This window comes from Podarcis filfolensis (genome assembly GCF_964270895.1).
Source record: "Podarcis filfolensis genome assembly, chromosome: 2".
Taxonomy (NCBI): domain Eukaryota; kingdom Metazoa; phylum Chordata; class Lepidosauria; order Squamata; family Lacertidae; genus Podarcis; species Podarcis filfolensis.
The window spans coordinates 54678133-54698873 of record NC_139605.1 but is presented as its reverse complement, the minus strand read 5'-3'; the positions used below and the strand labels follow the sequence as shown (position 1 = coordinate 54698873).

The 20741-nt window shown below is 40.9% G+C and overlaps 2 protein-coding genes across 8 annotated transcripts in view; both read right to left on the bottom strand.

Moving 5' to 3' along the window:
• TRAIP (TRAF interacting protein) overlaps positions 1–8961 on the bottom strand; it is a 29413-nt gene extending 20452 nt beyond the window's left edge. The window contains exons 1-4 of one of the 6 annotated variants that reach the window (XM_083603447.1): positions 8553–8961; positions 6990–7096; positions 4453–4510; positions 2340–2423 (exon numbers count right to left, since the gene is read on the bottom strand). In XM_083603447.1, the coding sequence (XP_083459573.1) occupies positions 2340–2423; positions 4453–4510; positions 6990–7087 (240 nt within the window). In that variant the 5' untranslated portion in view covers positions 7088–7096; positions 8553–8961. Of the gene's footprint in view, positions 1–2339; positions 2424–4452; positions 4511–6989; positions 7146–8552 lie in introns of all 6 variants that reach the window. The other 5 variants (XM_083603448.1, XM_083603446.1, XM_083603445.1 and 2 more) reach the window with 5 other exon arrangements.
• A 7504-nt stretch (positions 8962–16465) lies between these two features.
• CAMKV (CaM kinase like vesicle associated) overlaps positions 16466–20741 on the bottom strand; it is a 61539-nt gene continuing 57263 nt past the window's right edge. For both annotated transcript variants that reach the window (XM_083603489.1, XM_083603488.1), the window contains exon 11: positions 16466–20067. In XM_083603489.1, coding sequence (XP_083459615.1) covers positions 19690–20067 — 378 coding nt within the window. In that variant the 3' untranslated portion in view covers positions 16466–19689. The remainder of the gene's footprint in view (positions 20068–20741) is intronic.

The window sequence follows — 20741 nt, the reverse complement described above, 5'->3', positions numbered from 1 at the left end:
ACCCCAGAGTCATCCGCGACTGGACCTAATGGTCAGGGGTCCCTTTCCCTTTATATCAAAATGGGACAAGAGGAAGGGCTGATCCTAGAATAAAACATGTAGGAGAAAGTGTTGCCAAGTTTGATGTGACAGAAGAAAGGGAATGAGGTCTCTACCAAGTCAACTGGGATCCAGAAAGTGCAACGAAAGAGGCAGCCCAGGGTTCATTTCACGTTCGGGAAGCATATCAGGGAAAGGAAATCAGCTATGTGGAATTATGAAGAAACCTGGTGCGAATGCTAAGTTTGGAAGCAGAGAAAGGAAGCAGTGAAGGTAGAAGGAGCCTTTATGGTGGTACACCAGCCCATAACTAATTTAGAATGTGGATCATTTTTATTTAAGGGAAACTGGGCAAGGCATGGGCTATTTGTACATACATTAATGGCTAAAAAATTTATGCCAGTGACAAGTTGGGGGGGGGCAATGAGAGACTTGGGGCACCTTAAAGGGTCGCAAATAAGTGGACTTTAGCCCACAAAAAACTTATACCATACTAAATTTGTCAGTCTAAGGTGTCACAACAGACCAATTGCTGCAACAGACCAACACATCTACCCCTCTAAATATTGGAGCAAGATAGTTGACCCCCCTCAATTCCATGGACTCGTAGCATCCACAATACAAAACTAACATTAGTGCTATATATGCTAATAACTATTAGCAGCTGCCAACTTATAGGCAAGAATGTTCTTGTTATAACAGGAAGCAAACCAAGAGATGGTGTTTCTCTTTATTGCCATGCCATCCTACTCTGGAAAAAAAATGTGGTTTTCAGTATTTTGCAGCTCAAGAGTAACACCTGGCAAACCACTGCTGCTTCATTCAAGTGAACTAATGCTTTCTATGGCTCTCTAGGTGTGCTAGCATAAGCCATTTTCTTTTAGAAGTGTTTCAGTATTCACTTTGCCGATTGGCTGAACTGTTACTTAAGGTACTCAAGATATGTTGTTGCTATGACAGGAACACATTTAATTCTCAGTCATCCTTATCTGTAATAACTTTCCTTTGTTGAATAGTGCACCTACTGAATAATATGCTTAAAGAAATCCTAGTAAATATAAAGAGAGCTTTTATGTGCATCAAGTTATTTTTGAATCTATACAACTACCTTGTTTACTGAGCACATTTATCAGGTTGCTTTTAGTCTCTTTTCTGTGAATATGACAGCTTTATTTCTGATGGAACTGTTACCTATATCAGGGAATTAGGCACACAGACACAAAACGTGTTGTCATGGAAATTCTAATTATGACAACCATAGCACATGCTAACTTTAAACACAAGAGGGTAGAAGAGTCCTATTATATCAAGGTCAATGGAGACTTTTTAAATGACTAAGATACAGAGGAAATAGCATTTTGCCAAGGCTAAATTATTGTTGAGAGTACACAGCGCTTTAGCGCCATGATTTTGCATTCAGGATTTCTCATTGCCAGCACAGTAGTGATCTCAAACATGTTAAGGCTGCAATCCCACAGACATTCACCTTAGAGTAGGTTCCATTGGTTCTAACCTAATTGGGTTTATTTCAAAGTAAACACATATAGGATTGCACTATAATTGATGTACCTTCCCAGATGAAGCTTGTCTTAAATATTTATTCGTAACACAGTATGTATCATAAGATTATAGCCTATGTTTTTCCAAGTCTTGTAACATTATTATATATCCTACACCCATACACACTGTGCAATCTAATTTTTGTATTATTTTTTTAAATGTCTCTTTCTCTTATTGTGGATCAAAAGATCTCACAGAGGAAGCTAACTGATAACACTGAGGAACAGTAAAAATGTAACTATGTGCCGAGTTGTCAGATGAAGACTATAAACAGACCGTATTCTTTTAACAGCTTCCACCAAATGAGCATTGCAAAGATTGCAAACTATCCTCTCTTCGCTTGTTCCTACAGGCAACTAGAACAACATTCCATTCAGCCTCCAGACTTTAACATAGCTGTGTTACTCCTGATCTGCACAATATCCGAGGATAATAGGAAGAGGCTAACAAAAACAAACATAATTAAGAAGGCCGTGCTCTTTGAAAGGAGTCTGAATGGCAGAAAATTGGAAGAAATTAATATAATTCCTTTCATGTCAACTTGCTCTTAAAATGAAAGCATTTTTAAACCCGAAGATCTGAGGTCATGTAGAGTCTAAGTGAGGTGGGCCTCCAGAAGCAGAAACAAGTGCAGAAGCAGATTCACCTTTGATCCTATGTCTAGCCAATGACAGCAAATATTTACAGGGGAGATTTTTTTAAAACCTAGATGATGGGAGCAAGCTGTTGCACATACATACCTGTAGACTTTCTGCATCCAGTCCTGTCTGTTCCTCCAGGGCAACATCAAAGAACAGTTTGTTGATTATGTGTCTTTTGCCAACCTACACGTAACATGTGAAAGAATAAGGACATGACTGTGAAAAAGGAGGTGCCTGTTGCAATAAGATGGGAAATGATGTTTCAAGACAATATAAATATTGAGATTTCAGAAGACACATCTAATCTAATACACCCACACCCACACACCCCTTGACCTTGAATCAGGATGATTGCTTGTGTTTACTAGAAACCATATTCTATAGCACAGGGCTTGGAGGAAAGACAGTTCTGTTGGGCATCAGGCACAGCATCAGGGATATTAATGTGACCTGTCTAGCATATTGCAATGTGGCATATGATGCACTTCACATCGCTACTGCCGCTATGAAATTCTTTGGCTCAGAATTCCAGTAACAGACTTTCCAAGTGTGGAGCCATTATTCCAGCACAAAATTTTGGAATTTTGACAAAACAATTCAAGCACCTTGGAACCAAGTGCAATTTGTTCTCTGGCAGCTTTAGCTCAGCAGCTGAGGCTAAGCTCACGCTGTGCCAAATCCAAGTACGTGCTGCTTGCTTTATGAGGAAAAAAATATTACTGAAATTGAATTTCATAGCTCTCTCCACCTCCCCCATGCAGCTACCGCTTTGTGTTTTAAGTATTATATACAGTCATGACACCAGCTAATTGCATAGTTACAGCTACATAAGATGTTATTTCACGATAGCTCCATGGTAACCCAAAGATGCGAGAGGCGGCAAAGAACAGAGGGAATCAACAAGTCAGAAGAGCAACAAGGGCTAAGACCTGGCAAGGACTGAAAAAGACAAATAAGAAGGCAACATGCAGCTTGGCACCTGCACACTGGTGTTCCTTTGAAGCTAATAAATAACATTGTAACAGCCAAATACCAAAGGTCTCGACTCTAATTATTGCCATATTAACAGGGTACACCACACTTATGGCCACCATCCCAAAAGCTCATTTACATATAACAGCTCATGTATACGCGGCAGGACTTTTGATTTTTCCTTGTATCTGCAGCATCCCCATTCCTATTTCCATTATCCACAAAGGGATGTTCAAGAAACAGAAGTCAAAAACTAACTGCAGCTACTTGTACAGCTAGCTAACTAGTGGCTTAGATTTAGTAATTTCAAAGAGAAGGGGCTCTGAAGAAGAAGCTGAAGAAAGCTACTCATACTCAAGACTATCTGCAATGGAAGACCTTCCTCTATCATGGGCTCATTGAGGTCCAGCTGCTTAGTCGCACTCCCAGAGGACATAAATGGAAGCTGCTGCTTAGTAGGCAAAAACCAAAGAGCAACACCAAGGATCAGAGCAGGAAATGCCACCCGAATAACCCTGGCACCATGGAGACACCGTGTTATTTCTAATCCTGATACCAGACCTGAATGTGATTTTTATTGCGAGAATATTTTCTAAGCTGCTTTGAGAGTGTCTCAATGCTATAAAGTCAGATTAAAATATTCTAAAACAGATAAATAAATCTCACTGAAATTAACTGAAAATCAATCAATCAACCAATCACAGCTAACTTGTCCTATTGATTTTAGTGGGCCCCAAACATAATCAACTTTCTCCAGATTTGGACCTCTGTGCTGAGGCCATCAAAATCCTCTGCCAATAAAAGATGAATTCTAAATCAGTTGAATGCTGAACTTACAGTACTTAAAGTGAAAGCAATGAACCTTCTAACTGAAGAGATATGATCTAGCAGACACTTCCCAGTACATGCTAAGCTTTGGTAAAAGCAAAGCAATGGTAAGATTCAATCCAATAGCATATATAGAGAGAGAGAGAGCGCAGGAGTGCCCCCCCCCCCATAAAACCTTTATAGTAATTCCATGACCTTATGCTTCAAGGAAGCAAGGTTGATGGGCCCCTTCTCCAAAGTTACCTTCTCTCATTTGGGTAGTCTTTCGTTCTCTTCTGACCACACCCCTCCACCCAGTCTGGACAGGTCGTTACTGAAACAGAACTCCTCAGCCTTGGAAGGCAAAGTACTCATATGGTAAAGACGATGAAATATGACAGATTATTTCAGTGAGCATAGGCTGAAGACTCACCTGGATTCTGCATTGTGGACAAGTCCGACTAGGTGCTGTGTCAAACCACTGGATGAGGCTAGAGGGGAAGAGATGACAAAGTGATTGTTGACAAATGGTGCTTCTTAACACAGGTAGTGATGTTAAATTCTCGAGAATATTCTCAATTAATGAGAATATTAGAGAATTCTCATTTAAAATAGGAGAATATTCATTTTAATGCATTGAAAATGATATAATTAGTTAACATACATGTTTATTCATGGGTAAACTTGTACAGATGGCAACCAGAAACTGTACAGATACTTTTATTCAATGGGGCAATGCAGTGAATTCACATTCTTTGATTTTTTGCACCAAACTTGAAATTGAAAATTGGCATGTTAAGGTTTGATACAAGTAAATTCAGTAATAGGCTATCTTGTGCTTCTAATAGCTCTAACACTTAATAACTGTGTTGGTGACTAAAACATAGCTTGATAAACAAATCTATATGCATGCATATAAAAAAGAAGCCATTAACATTAAATGTATTATCATTATATGATAATATATTTCAGTATGTCAGTCTCAGGTAAATGACACCTTGTACCATTGAATAGCACTGCAAAAACCAGTTTTTTAAATAAAAATATACAAATGTTAACTGTTTAAATCAAGGCCACCTCACATGCTGTTACACATTATTGTATAGGCCTAGATACTTTAAGTGTATAAAGCATTAAAGCTACTTTCTGTAAAAAAAAATAATCACACTGTATGGCCAAGGGTATAGAATTGCTAAAAATAAGGTCACACCAAAATAGAAAAAAGGCTATTACATATACAGTAGTTGAAATACAAATGAATTCAAATGTTCATCAAATTAAATGAATAGCATTTTGTTTTAAAAATGTTTTCTGTAGCTCACATTTCAGAACTGTCAATGGTGAATGACACAATGCCCAGTAATGTAACTGGTTCAAAAAAATCATTATTCATTACTTACACTGGCACTATCATAGCCTGACTTATTATTTACTATGTTTTTTAAATGTGGGTTGTAAAATTGGTTCTTACATTAGAATTTACAGTTTGTAGAGAATATTCTCTGGAGAATATGCTCACCTCACTACACGCAGGTATTATCAGTTACAAACAAAACTCATCTAGTCTTGAGACAGACAGTTTTAGAATTAATTCTGCCACAGGGCCAACACCCTGTAATACACAGGGCTGCAATCCTGTGCACACTTACTACCCTGAGATTTATTTCCATGCAAGTTTCACACATTTCAACTCCCATTTAAAATAAAGCAGTTTTGCTGAAATTTCAGTTTGCAACATCACAGTGCTGAACATCTAAAGTATTATTGCCGTTGCCACTGGGACAGTATTTAGCTTGGTAGACAATGAGTGGTACAAGGCATGCAGGCTCGCTTGTGATATGATTATAAAGTGATACAAATCGTGATAAATGAATAGGATATGGATATGTCTTAGGAATATATAGAGTTTGTCTTGAAACACTCATTTGGACATATCTTCAATATAGGAAATACAGTGGTACCTCGAGTTAAGAACTTAATTCATTCTGGAGGTCCGTTCTTAACCTGAAACTGTTCTTAACCTGAGGTACTACTTTAGCTAATGGGGCCTCCTGTTGCTGCGCGATTTCTGTTCTAATCATGAAGCAAGGTTCTTAACCCGATGTTCTATTTCTGGGTTAGCAGAGTCTGTAACCTGAAGCATCTGTAACCCGAGGCACCACTGTAGCACAAAATATGCACACAGTGCATTAGGCTAGAAATGGCTCAGTACCACTGTGAACCTGGTCCTTCAGTCCTCAAATATTTTGACAGGCATCCGTGACACAGAAGGAAAAGCAGGACACAACAAACTGAGGAAATGAGTTACAGACCTATTTTATCAGGCAGAGAAAAATTATTGTCCTACTCCTAACCAGCACAGTTTCTATAACTGCAGTTTTTTGATGATCAACATATCCATCCCCCCCCCTAAACCACAAAGACACCAGCCAACAACAAAAACTTGCCTTAATGCTTTTTTCTATTGTACCTACAACTATAATATCAGCCTGCCTGGACCCTTAGATATGGAGGAACAAGCCCTTTTCATTGTCTCACCATCCTGCAGTGGCATGAGATATGGCACCCTTTGTGGAGGTGCCCCTGTTATAGAATAGCCTACTCCTCTGAAGTATGGCAGGCACCAATATTGCTGACAATTGGGAGCCAGCTAGAAACTTCTATTTGCCCAGATGTTTGCTCATTGTTATAACTCATTGTGTTTTCATGTTGGATTTTTCAAATTCTGTATATTTTACTTACACTTACTCTTATTTTTGCTCCCTTTGTAACCTGCCTTGGAATCATTTGAACAAGGGCAGGTTAAAAATGCTCTTAATGAATAAATAGTAAAAAATAAGATGTTTCCAAGTATTATTTCACAAATAAGACGTAATGAAAAGTTGATGTGTAAAAAAAAAAAAGAGAGTTGCTTAGGTTCTTAAATAACTTTCCTCCACCAATTTTGCCATTTGTTTATACAGTACTCACCATAAATGGTGGAAAGTATGTCCACAGTGAATAGCTGCCACATCCCTCTCATTATCAAAGAAATCTGAGCAGATGGTACAATGGGCACGGATAGGCATCCTTTACAACTGCAAAATCAAGGAAAAGATGCAAAAACTCAGATGTGGAACAGCCTCTCTGCAAAAAGAAACACCAAACTTAAAAGAGGTTCTGCCCAATAAGAAAACAGCCACAAGGGCATATCCTGAATGCTGCTTCCCTTTCCCCACCCGTACACTGAAGAACTGAATTTGCACTTGATGATCTCTCTGTGCCCTGCACTACATTCCAGGTTACTGAAAACTTAGACAAAAATAACAGCAGCAAATCCAGAGGGGAAAGCATTCCTTCCTGCATTTCTGGTTTTGCTCTATAGTCCCAAACAGCCAGTGAAAACACCTTACACTCCCCTCCGAAGCTCTTTCATTGTCACAGCCAGTTACTTAACTGGGCAACACCAGCTGTAATATGGGATGTTCAGTACGTCAACTACCACTAGCCAGCAAGATATAGGTCAGATATTCATTGCAAACAAAGTATTAGCAAAACATTAGGACAAAGTACAGTGGTACCTCGGGTTAAGAACTTAATTCGTTCTGCAGGTCCGTTCTTTTTTTTTTTATAAGATATTTATTAGAGTTTTACAAAAACAAAGGTTCACAGAATAAAAGAAAAACCAAGAAAAAGAAAAATTCAAAAATACATAAAAAAGAAAAAAAGGAAAATACAAAAAACAAATCCATTTTTTGATATTTTTAAGCTCATTTGCTTGTTTCCTTGACCTCCTCACACCTCCCCTTTTTGCATTCCCATTTACATAATCAATTCAGCAAATCCTTACCCTCTTTCATTTATCTTAACTCTATATCCTAACATATTATGACTCTATCTTTTCATCCATTTATCAATTCATTTTTGCATATTCTTATTAACTTTTGTTGCTGAATACCACTTATTGCCAATCCGAACATAATTTTAACATTCATTAATTTTACAATATTTCTGAAGATAGTCTTTAAATTTCTTCCAGTCTTCCTCCATCACCTCTTCTCCCAAGTCTCGGATTCTGCCAGTCATTTCCGCCAATTCCATATAGTCCACTGCAGGTCCGTTCTTAACCTGAAACTGTTCTTAACCTGAGGTACCACTTTAGCTAATGGGGCTGCCACTCCACTGCCGCGTAATTTCTGTTCTCATCCTGAAGCAAAGTTCTTAACCCGAGGTACTATTTCTGGGAGTCTGTAACCTGAAGTGTATGTAACCTGAGGTACCACTGTACTGCCCCTTATCAAAAGGAGGATTCAACAAGCACAGACCGCTTTCAGAATTTGATGAAAGCTGCAAACTCTTCCTCAGATTCCCCTTCTCTGAAGACCGTTTTCAAAACAACAGGAAGGAAATGAAGAGGGTAAATAAATAATAATAATAATAATAATAATAATAATAATTCCCCCCCAACTCCACAAACCTGCTGAAGTCCACAGGTTAAGAACCCCTCCTTTAAATCTCTACCTTGGGCTAGGCAGTGTCTCCAAAATCACCAGCCTCACGAGCCTAAGGGGTGGGGAAAGAAGCTTTGGTTGCGGGGGCTGAACAGAAGAAGAATAAAAATGTACAGTTAGGCAGCTTCCCAAACTCACAGAGCCTCTGCCTATAAAAGGCTGGCAGCCGTGACCAAAGAGAAAGAGAAAGAGGGAGCCCACGGGCCAGTCCTCTCGCCCAGCTCCAGGGAGAGACTTCTCTCGAGGTGACCCGCGAAGCTTCCCCGCCCGTCTCGAGCTCTTGTCCTCCAGCTTCCTTCCCCCGCCCTGAACCCGGGAAGCTTCCCTGGAAGGAGCGCTCTCTCCCCGCAGCCGCCGCTATCAGGCCCAACGATGAACCTCTTGGTTTCCACTTCAAGCCTCACTTGGTTGCCGGATTCAAATTTGGTTCCTATCTCAGTGATTTCCGGAAGGGAACGGAAATGACGTTTTTAATTAAGGCGCGGGAGCAAAACAAGGAAAAAGCTCCCCCTCCTGTTTTTTTTTAAAGCTTCCGACACTGCGGCTGCCCCTTTTGCGGGGCGGGGCTAATAAGTGCTCGCGCCCCTCCCGGAGCGCGTGGCTAAAGGGGAAATGGGTGCTGCAAAAGGCAAAGCCGTCCTGCATCGGGGCGGCGCTCTTAGAATTAGAAAGGGATACGGCATCTGTAATCGGACTTTTTATTACATTTAGTTCTAGAAAAAGCTGCCTTGAACATGGACGTAGCCAGGATTTATGTTGGGGGATGGGAAGAGCCTCAATTGAGTATTTTTATTGAGTTATTTGCCCCCTGCCCCCCCTTGGCTACGCCTATGGTCTTGCGTCCCGTCAGGGCGAAAGGCGGGGTATTAAAAATATACGTAATAATCTAAATTGACAGAGGCAATTAGAGATCAATCCAAACATACATTTCAAGAAGAATGGGGAAAATATAGTGAGTATCTGAAAAAACTGCATTCAGATTAATACTGGACTTGTCTTGACTAATTTCCGCAAAACAAATTATGGTGTAAGAATGTAAGATAAAGAGCAAAATAGAGAAGAGGAATTGAGAAAGAAACAGTTTACTAAGTATACAACCGGACCTGTCCTGTGTTGAGGATGAAGGAAGTCAAATAGAAATGAATAAGAATTAGGGATGTACAGTATCTGTAACACCTGCTTTGCATTTGTAGTTGTAGTATCTTGTTGTGTTTGTTTTGTGAGTGTTGTCTGTGTTGGTGTCGGTATAATGGATCATTCATATATATATATATATATATAGTTGTTTAGTCATGCCCGACTCTGTGACCCCATGGACCAGACTCCATGAACAAAGACAACAGGCATATCTATCTATCTATCTATCTGTGTATTAATATGAACTTTTTGTACAAGGATTTTGTACAAGGATTGGGGAAATGTTACAGAAGTCATAAGATTTGATGACATGATGCCCATAATACACACGAGGTTGCTTCTGGCTACAGGCTATTTATTTCCTTACCTGCCAGGGAATTCAGACACTCCTCCTGCCACACCAAGCTTCTTCAGAGCGAGTGGCCGGACATCCATAGTCCTGGATGGGTGGAGTCACGGACCATTACGGCTGCTATATTCAATATGGGATGAAGCTTATATGCAGTTTTGCCTAAAGGATGCAATTCTTATATGGAAGTGATAATCGAAAATGGGCTGAACAGGGGATGAGCTGGAAAACCTGCAATGATTGCCATTTCTACAGAGCTATTAAAAAGTGTAGGAATAATGTCCTGTCTTGAATCCAGTGTCTACTGTTGCTTGAGGGGACTATTATTTTTTGAAGTTACAACTCTCAGAATTAATAAAATAGTATGTATTGCAAATTAAGTGTGCACAGAATTGGACCCTTGCATCCTAACCATGGTTATTTGGAAATAGTTTATGGGTTGCGTCTAATGTTAGAGCAGACTCCTTGAAATTAACAGATTTGACAGTTTAAGTGCATTAATTCCAGTGGTTCTTATTCAAAGTAGAATTGGATACAAATCCATGGTGGTATTTGTTTCTGTTTGGGTAAGTATGCTTAGGATTGCATCTGTGCAATTCTAAGCATGCTTGGTTAGAAGTACCACTAAATACAGTGAGTGGAATTCAGTGCTAGGTGGGGTATCTGTGTATAGAACACGGTTTTCCTGCGATGAGACTTCCCCAAATCTGTCTTGGAGGTGTTGGGGAGGAGGGGAAAGGCCTGTTGTACAAGGTGACCTCATTCAATGCATATGACAATTTAGTTGAATCCAGTGTAATGAGATTTACTTCCTAGGTAATGTTTCAGACTGGACCCTTTGAATGCTGTGTTTCTAACTTCTGACTAAGTATTCCTTGGGTCAGGCAAGCTGCATGTTGAACAACAACAAAACAATATAAAATATATGTTATTGAGGAAATGCAGTTATTTATCATCCTTCTTTCGTCGTCTTCTTTAACCCCACATGAAGACATTTCCACACCCAACCTCCCAGATTTGCCTAAGCCAGTTTTCGGCACATTTCCCTTCAGATTTGAGAATGGCTCTGGGGGCTTTTAACTGAGTGTATTTTGGTGCTTCCTTTTTCGCTGCAATTTCCCCAGTGGAGCAGCACCTCAAGTTGTAAATGAATCCAGGGACTGCTGGCGCTGTTGCTTATTTTCAAAGCATGGAAACAGTAAGTTCACATCCCATCTGTGTCATATCTAATAACAACAATGTACAAATCTTAGGAAAATCTACAGTTTGACATAGCAGGGTTTCTCACAGAAGAACTCATTGTACAATTTCTATAATAAGACTCCCTTGTTGGGCTTTGCTAAACAGAAATAATATGGTATCTAGAAACAAAGGCAAAACAATTTGGTGGGTTGAAGCTGGTGAAGATATTTCTGTGGGAATTAAAAATCCAACACCATTTGTGCTTCATTAAATGCAACTGCAGGCTGTCACACATTGCATAAAGGTCTTAAACTTGTCATTTTGGTTGTGAAACCTGGAAAAGAAAACTTTTCTGGTGATATTTGACACTGCGAATGGATTATTTCCAGCCTTCTGTTTTGTGCAGAACAAAGAGATTAACTTAGCTTTGTAGAGATATATAAAATATTTACTAGCTTACACAACTGTATGCAGCTGGATGACATGACGGGTCTGGCAACACTTGCATCATTGGTTGGGATAGATGTGACATGTATTGCTCAGAGGGCTTTTGAGCCTCCTGTTATATAGAATACAGTGGTACCTCGGATTAAGTACTTAATTCGTTCCGGAGGTCCATTCTTAACCTGAAACTGTTCTTAACCTGAAGCACCTCTTGCTGCTGCTGCGCCGCCGGAGCCCGATTTCTGTTCTTATCCTGAAGCAAAGTTCTTAACCTGATGCACTATTTCTGGGTTAGCGGAGTGTGTAACCTGAAGCATATGTAACCCGAGGTACCACTGTAGTTTTAAATGCACCTGTACCACCTTTTGAAAATCAGTTAAGGACCAGGTATGAAGGTGGATTTACAGTTGCGTTTATACCGTCTTCTATTTCCTGCGTCACCTGAGAACAGATGTATTCTGCCTTGAAATATATAACCTTCCAGCCCTCCATTCCCCCCATATAGTTGTACATATTTCATATTTTAAGCTTGCCTACTTGCATTGAAATGTCTCTTTTGTCACCATTGAGAACATCAAAAAGCCTTGCTGAATCAGATGAGGCCCATTAGTCCAGTATTATGTTTCGTCCAATGGCCCAAGAGATGCTTCAAAGAATTCCACAGGCATGGCAGAAACTAAAGATAGCAGCCCTTCTTCGGTGTTTGTCCCTCTGTTACTGATCATCAGAGGCATGTTGCTTCTGTGATTCCAAAAGGTACAATGGCTAATAGTTGTTGGTAGATTTATCATTCATGAATTGGCTAAATCCCATTTGAATGCTGCCTAAGACAGTGACCATTCAATTATTGTGCCAGCAAATTCCATAAATTAATTGCATGCTTGTGAAATATTTTTTATTTTGTGTGTTATGAGTCTAATTGCATGACTCCATGTTCTAGTGTTATGAGTGAAAGAAAAACCTTCATTTTCCCCCATGCAATGTATTTTATGACTCTGTCATGCCTACCTTTCATCATATTTTCTAAGCTCATGGTGGCATTGCAGTTGAGTAGTCACAGGGCTGAATGGACGAGCATTTGGGGAACTTAACTGGGGTAATGTTTTCTGCATTTGCTGGCGTGGTGCTATTTAAAACAAAGCATAACTTTTTATGTGCATTAACTGAAGTTGGGTATGATTCCCAAGTGATCATTAAAGTGCTTCAAAATGCTTGTGTGTTTTTGACCTCAGCTTTACCATGATAGCTTGTTCCACTTTCCTGTCATCTCTAATCTGGAAAACCATTTTCTCCTGCAAATTGTAACAGAATTCCCTAGCAGAGGTTCTGCTAAGGATACATTTCTGGGGAGGGTATGTGGTGGGACATGAAATTGCATCTCCTTGTTCCTCTTGCAGTGCCACGAGCTAGTATACAAATACGGAGGCAAGAAAGCTGTTGTAAATTGTAAAGCACAAAATGACAAGATTCTGGTTGCTGCTATTAGTTGACTGGTTGGGCTTCCTGATCTAGTAACTACTGCCGGAAGGCCATAGGTTCCCCAAACATGCCATAAATTAGATAAGGAATCAGTGAACATGTGTGTACTCTCTAGGTGGCCATGTTGTGCATCTTGAGGACATCAGTAAGTTAGGTTTCTTGCTTGAAGAATGCAAGATTGTGCAACAGGACCTCTTCCCCAGGCTGAAACAGGAATTTTATGTAGGGCCTTGACGGTGGGGAGTGGAAGGTGGAAGAGAAAACAAGACATGTCTACTCTAACATATTATACTGGCCTCATATTAGGCTTAATTGACAGGGTTTCCTCCCAGTTCCAAAGCGGAGGGCTTAAATTGGTTTTAAAGCAGGTATAAAATCATGGCATAGTTGTGTCCCCCTTCCTATCTCAGGCCACTTTCCAAATTATATCTATATTGTATAAAGATGGACCAGCATTATTCACAGCCCTGGCATTAGTTGGAAAAAGACAGCCCCTAGCAGGATTGTGTGTACAGTGAAGACACAGAGACAGACAATGCACTAGCAGGTGCTCTCTCAGTTTACCCTTAGAAGGGACTTTATTTTTTTTTCCAGTGGTACAGTGCGGCAATTACACAGGAATTTCTGGGTGGTTGTAGTTTAAATAAAACAATTTCATAGACTAAACTCAAACTTACAAACATGCAGCTGCTTGTGAGGGAGGAGAAAGGCTAAGAAATGCTGGAGTCAGTAACTGAGGCAGGCAGGTGGCTGAGAAGGCCTTGAAGTCTACTACGTAGTAGGCTGTTCACAACAAGAGCCAGGCTTCTCTGTGTTCCTTATGTGGGACTGAACCTGGGATATCAAGACCCAGTTATGGGAAATGAGGGTGCTTGTGGTTCATGTGGAGGGTTTGACAGGGGGTCTGCCTTCAACAGGTGTGCGACAGACAGGGAACTCTTCTGTCAGCTTCAAGATGCAGTGATGGATATAGCATAGCTGTATGATTTCAGCATACTATGCTGTTGGTAATGGACCTCCTTTGGGAAAGAAAATGGCAACTTGATTCAAACTTTATGTTGGACACAGCTGAGGTGGGTCTTTCTCTCCCCAAGAGTGTAGAATATGTGGGATTTTACAATAATTAATAGCTGTGCATGAATCTCAAGCTTCTGTGCTAATTGACTTATAACCTAGGTGCTCCTATTTGAGTTGTTGTGCTTAACTTGTGTCAAGTTAATCATTCACAACATTTCTATGCCGCTCCATAAAATAAAGTTATCTGAGCTGCTTACGAGAAGCCAAGGTCCTTTCACACCAAAAGAAACAGCTCCTTCCTAACCTCAGTCTGTCCCAAAGCCATAACTTCTGTTTAAAATAGTTCAATGGTATTTACTTTCAGGTAAGTGAGTATATGATTGACACTTGACCTGGGAGTAGGTTCCACTGAACTCTGAGAAGGCCTGTACTGTCAATCTAATGCTTAAATGGGCAAAAAATATCTTTGCACTTGTAGCAATTTTAGTACTTGCCTGATCTAGAGCATTCTTGTTTATACTAGTCTATATTTTTTTTTTAAAAAAAACTGAATAGATGAAGTATATTTCACATTTTTTAGTTAGCAAAAACAGGTACTGGTAAATGCATTCACTTCTAACTCTATGCAGGGGCTTGCCTTGAGAGTAATTCAGAAAAGGGGGTTGCCATGGTGCAGCCCATGAACTCAGTGGCATCCCTGTGGCCTTTCCCTGACATCCATGAAGCCTCAGAGGCCCCCTCTTCACTATTTCCTTTGTCATGAGGTGGTAATAGCTATTACCTTTTTCTCCCTTGAAAAGTACTGTATTTACTCGAGTCTAATGCCCTATCAAATCTAATGTGCACCTCAGTTTTCAGAACCTTGAAACCAAAGAAATTATTTGCTGGCGAATGTAAATGTGCCATCAAATCTGATGCACACCTTAATTTTCACAATGTAATTTGGCCAAAGAAGGTGAGCATTAGATCTGTGTAAATACAGTACATAAAGCTGAAGGAAGGAGTTGGAAGGGTAACACTCTTTCCCACTTTTCAGTTCTATGTTTTTTTCAGGATTAATTCTTCTTGATCTGATTTTTATCCAGATCCCTTGGAAAAGCTAAGTGCCTCCTTTCTCTCTCTTTGAGGAGGGGGAGAGAAGCGATTAGGGAGTTTGGTGCTCACAGTGTTTGCTCAAAGATCCAGATGTGCTCATGGGCAAAAGTTGTTGACCTCCAATCTAGAATCTTGAGTGAAAAGGGCACAATTTGTATTGGGGTGGTGGTGGGGAATCACTCATCACATGGAGCAGAAAAATCCATGTTGGAAAATAAGAAAAACTTTAGCCGTAAAGAAGGATTTTTGTATTTCACCAGCAGAAATAAACATCTGACTACACCATTTAATCTTCAAAACGGTTGCACACAGGACATATTAGGAGCAGGCCTGCTTTAGGTGACATTTTCAGTTGTGATTAGAGAACTAGAGTGGCCCAGGAGAAGCAAGCCCTCCAAGTACAACAGAACTACTTTGCTTAAAGACAAAGGAGCTGGTGCGAACCACCGCAACAGCAGCACAGCTGCTCTTCTAATAACCTAGTCACAACATGTCATTTTAAAATGAACATGGGCCGCCTCAGGAGCCTGGTGTTTTCGTGCTCTGAAGAGGTGACCACATAATCTATAGGTCTACCTTATAGTGCTGTACATAGGTTGCACATACAGTAGTAGCTTCAAGGCGAGACATGAATGTGCTGACAGAACAGTCCAGAAAGTACATACTTCAAATCATAGACTGCCTTCTGTTTATCATGCGCACGTGACAATCACAAACCATACTAGGGGTGTTGTATTAATCTCACACATACCTTGTTTATTTTATGCGCTGCACACATACTAAATACACCCAGTCCGCAGCATTTCCTTTCCCAGAGCCAAGCTTTTCTGCTACTGTGAGGAACCGTTTTGGCTGCTCATACCAGCAGCCATATGCAGGCCTCACACTCTCCTTTGGACAAAACACCTGTGGAGAGGGGCTCAGGAACCAACTTGAAGCAGGAATAAAAATTTCTAGTCCTTGACTACTTAGGGGTGTATAGTGGCAGATTAATAGATAGAAACTGGTGAGACTTCTCAACTTGAGGGCTGCTCCTTCTGTGACATAAACCCCTTCTGATCCCAGCAGTCCTTTTTGTTGTTGAAAAATACTACTCTGGAGTTAAGCTTTCGAATATAATCAAGGTGCTAATAGTTCTCTTCCTTTTAAGGAATGTAGCCTATGGCTGTAAGAATCTGTGTTTCTATATCACAAAACAATTGACAAAAAAATAATAATACTTGCTATCTGTGCCAGAATTTTTTTTTTTTGGGGGGGGGAATCAGGCTTTTGTTTGGGGGTACATATATATAGTTCACATGCAAGCACCAAAATGTAATGCGTACAACAGGAGCTACAGTCTTGCTTTCTCCATCAAGGAGTCAGTATCGATTATATTTGAAGGACCCAATCTGGCCTAATATATGCTACTGGCACCCCAGCCCAGCATTCAGTTTCCATGGAAGATGTCCTAAAGTCTTAGGTGTGTATGCCACCTATGGTTAGGGTGTCCTCACGTAGGTAGCAGGAGTCGGCTGGTGCCTTGACTCCATTCATAGGGTTAGACTGAACTGTACTTGAAAAGTCCAAACCCAGATCCAGAATCTGCCCAAATATCTGGATTAAAGAGGAGGCTGTATTGTATTGTATCACACACCATGCAGTGCAGTTGAAATCTTTTCATTATAGCTCCTGAAAGTTGTCCTGTCAGACAGGGATGAAAATATGGAATGGCCCATTGGCAGCTTCATGGAGGAATAGCTATGCTGCGTATTTAAATGTGCCAAACAATCCCATAGTTGTAGGCCATGCAAACTGAACCTAAACTGGAACTGTTATGTTCGGCAGTGGCCTGGCTTTGCACATGGGAGTCTGCAGCCAAACAGCTGAATGGCGACACAGAGAGAGCATGATTTGAGGAGGAAAAGGTTGGCTGTGGGGCTCAACCCCCACCTGCTGCTTCTCTTCTGCAGCATCCTCTCTCAGTTGGTTTTCTCTTATCTGCAAACAATGTGTTGCAGAAAACACATTTGGGAACCCCATCTGGGTGAAGCAGCTGGGGAATAAAGTAACATACCTCCCCTACTTCTCCCCTTAAAACCACATTCTCTCTGAACACCACTTCAGATATGAAATATTAATCCAGGTTCCTATACCTACCTGTTAAGAACATAGAGTTCTACCTTATGTGTCAGAATATTGATCCATCTAGCTCAATATTGTCTACACTGACTGGCAGTGGTTCTCTAGGGTTTCAGGCCAGGAATCTTTCCTAGCCATACCTGAACTTGCAGCCTTCTGCATGCAATGCATGTATTCTACCACTAAGCCTCTGCCCCATCCCCCTTGGAGTTGAATCCAACAACATCCGTAGGGTCACAAGTTCTCCATCCTTGTGTTGTTGAATTTTGATTTTATGCCTCCCTACTTGTAAGCCATATTGAACTCATTGGGACTTAACAATAAACATGCATAGGATTGTGCTATTTGTCTGCTTTTATATATGCTATAGCACAGTCCTTGATTACCTGATTTATCACTTTTGTTCGCAACCTTTCCTTGAAAGAGTTTTGAAACAACTGTTCATAAACATTTTTTGTTTGGCTCTGGTCCTCTTTTATAGCATGCCAACCAAATCCTGTAAGAAATATAGAATTACTAAATTTCCTAGTGTGTAAAGTACGTTTATCTTCACAGTATGTCTGGAAGCAGAGAGACATTTTCATCTCTGTTTTATGGGAGGGGGGATGGCAGTATAGAATAATGACAAAAATGGTGACTGCAATGTTTATTACATAGGCTCAGGAATGCTAGCTATTGGAATAAAGTGTGTATTTCAGGGTGAGGGAGAACATTATTTCATTTTTACTGAAAGATGAGCTTCTTGCCACTGCAGATAGGGAAGGAAGCACATGATCGAGCTGTTAGTGCGCACACACTTTCTGCTGATCCTATTCTACAAGTTGCTTACTACTTTACTCTACCCTCTTGCAACCCTAACTTGCTTTTGAAGTCTATTCCACCTTAAATGCAAAGGTTTCCTCCCAGCTGAATGCCTTAAGTAGTGTCAGAGAGGGAATTCGGATAGGTATACAGCTTTTTCACTTTTGCATAATGAGTTACACCTGCAAAAATCCCCTCTTCTACCCATTAAAGGTACAGAAGCCGATGGTCTTTTCATCTGGTCACTTAACCTTGCAGTAAAGTTGCAGGAATGTAAATACCTAAACAAGGCTTCTACAGATTTCCACTAAGATAAATCACCTGCAGAATCCATGTACAGGATTTTGCCACAGTGTAGGATTCACCTGTCTGCTCTACAGTGTTGCTCTGGAGATCATTTGCTCATTTGCTTCTTCTGTCACATTGTTTTCCAACAACTACTGTTGATAATTTAGAGGTCTCTCTGCAAGGTTCCCATAACCTACAACAACAACAACAACAACAACAACAATAATAATTTAAAAAAAAAAATTCTGCCCTGAGTGCTTAAAATCATAGAATCATGGAGTTGTAAGAGACACAGAGGGTCATCTAATCCAACCCCCTGCAAATAAATAAATAAATAAATAAATAAATAAATAAATAAATAAATAAAAAAAAAACAGCTTTCCACCTGTCTTTTATCTTCCTTGCCCCTGCTTGTTCACAGTTGGCTTGTTTTCCAGTTTAGGGTTGTCTCCTGTCCCCAAGGGAAAATTGCTTCTGCACAAGTATATGGATAGCTACACCCCAGTTGTGTTGACAGTTCAGTATCGACAGTTCAGTGAAAAGTCAAGCAAATGCACACACACTCTCACATGGATTTTGCATTAGCTTTGTTCACACACAACCATATGTTGGACATAGAGGTAAATTGCTACAGAAGATCTTGCCAGCAGCTGAACAGATGAATTCCACATGCATCTCCAATGAGTATGACTAATTTGAGAGCTCTGCCATGACAGTGTGTGGCCCTCTTTATCCTCCAACCTGACCTGGACCTGCGTCCCATTCCTCATACCTCCGTGGTATATAACAAACCAGTCGGCTGAAAAGTATGGCTACTGTGTCTGATCTGATTGCTCCAGCTTCTCCCAACCAGCCTCAGGGAGTCAAGCAGCAAGTCAAGTGACCGAGAGAGAGTAGTAAGAAAACAAATCGAGAAATGGGACAAAGAAAAGGAAAGCAACAGAGGAAAAGAGGGAGCGGGGAAGAGAGAGAAAGAGAGAAAGAGAGAGAATTTCATGCAATGGGCTAGGCCTCTACAACCACTTGTTGTTTACCTGGGCCCAACGGGGTCTCTCTGTACTCTGTCACATAAAAAATAGAAACTCTGCTGGCACCTAGCTGGAGACACATAGAAGTCAGACAAACTGACAGCCACACGCAGAGGGGTTGGTTGGGAAGCCAGGACAGTTGGGGGGGTGGGGGTACCATGCCAGTGACTATTTACAAAGAGAAATACAACAAAGAGAGGTACAGCCCTGCCCTTGCCCTTGCCCTGCTCCCCTCTGACTCAGCCAGTCTCCTCATTCCAGGACTCTGGGGTGGCACTGGGGGCGGCAGTTTCTCCCCCGTTACACGTAGTGGGGGCTGCCGGTGTTGTCGCCGGAGTTTCTGCCATAGTTGCTGGAGCTGTTGATGTCGTTTCCTCTGGGCTCGCTGCTGCTGCTCCTGCAGCGGCAGCTGGCGCTGCCATTGTTGTCGCTGGGGCTGCTTCGGCTGTTGTGGCTGAAGCCGTGCTGTCTGCCTCCGCTTTTGCCTGTGGGGCGCTGGTGGTCTCTGTTGGGGAAGCACTGTCTGTCGTGGCAGCGGCAGGAGTTGCTGGTTTCGCTGCATCCGTGTGCTCCGGTGCTCGGAGTCTCTTCATCATTGTGGTCACTCGAACGGCTTTCTGCAGGTTGGCGAGAGAAAGGTGGTTGTTCGCTGGTAACGATTCATGGCCTCTCACAGTTTTATTGTGGGGAGAAAGAATAGGAGCAACACCTCCATCCTGCTTCCTTTGCACCCCACCCTCTATAATTTGATGTCACTAATTCAAAATCTTATGAAACCCTTGGCTTGTGTGTGTGTGTGTGTGTACACACACACACACACACACACACACACACGCACACACACAAAATTATATATAATTATAACATGTTCACACTGGAGAATCTCAGCTTTATTTATAAGTGTGCTTTCAGTTCTTGTGACTGCAGACAAAACTTGAGAAGAGACACTGTCTATAACGGCAGCTCAAGGCTAAAGCATGAGAAAGCAAGCAGCTAGGCCCCAAAATGTACTGTGAGCTTCATTTCATTTCATGATGACCGATCCAATTGTATGACTTCTTGACCATATTACTGAAGGCTAGCAGTATTCAGAAACGGAAGTTAACCAATTTACTTTTTTTTCTTCAGTTCACAAAATCTTCTGAATTCTAGAAAAACTAGAGGTGGTCTCTGAATGCTACTCCTCCCCTGCCTCAAATAAAAAAAAATGTTGGGGCAAGGGATAACATCCACTTTACATTTTAGCGATGGCAATGTTTTCTATGGGAATGTCCCTGAGAAAGGTCAAGTC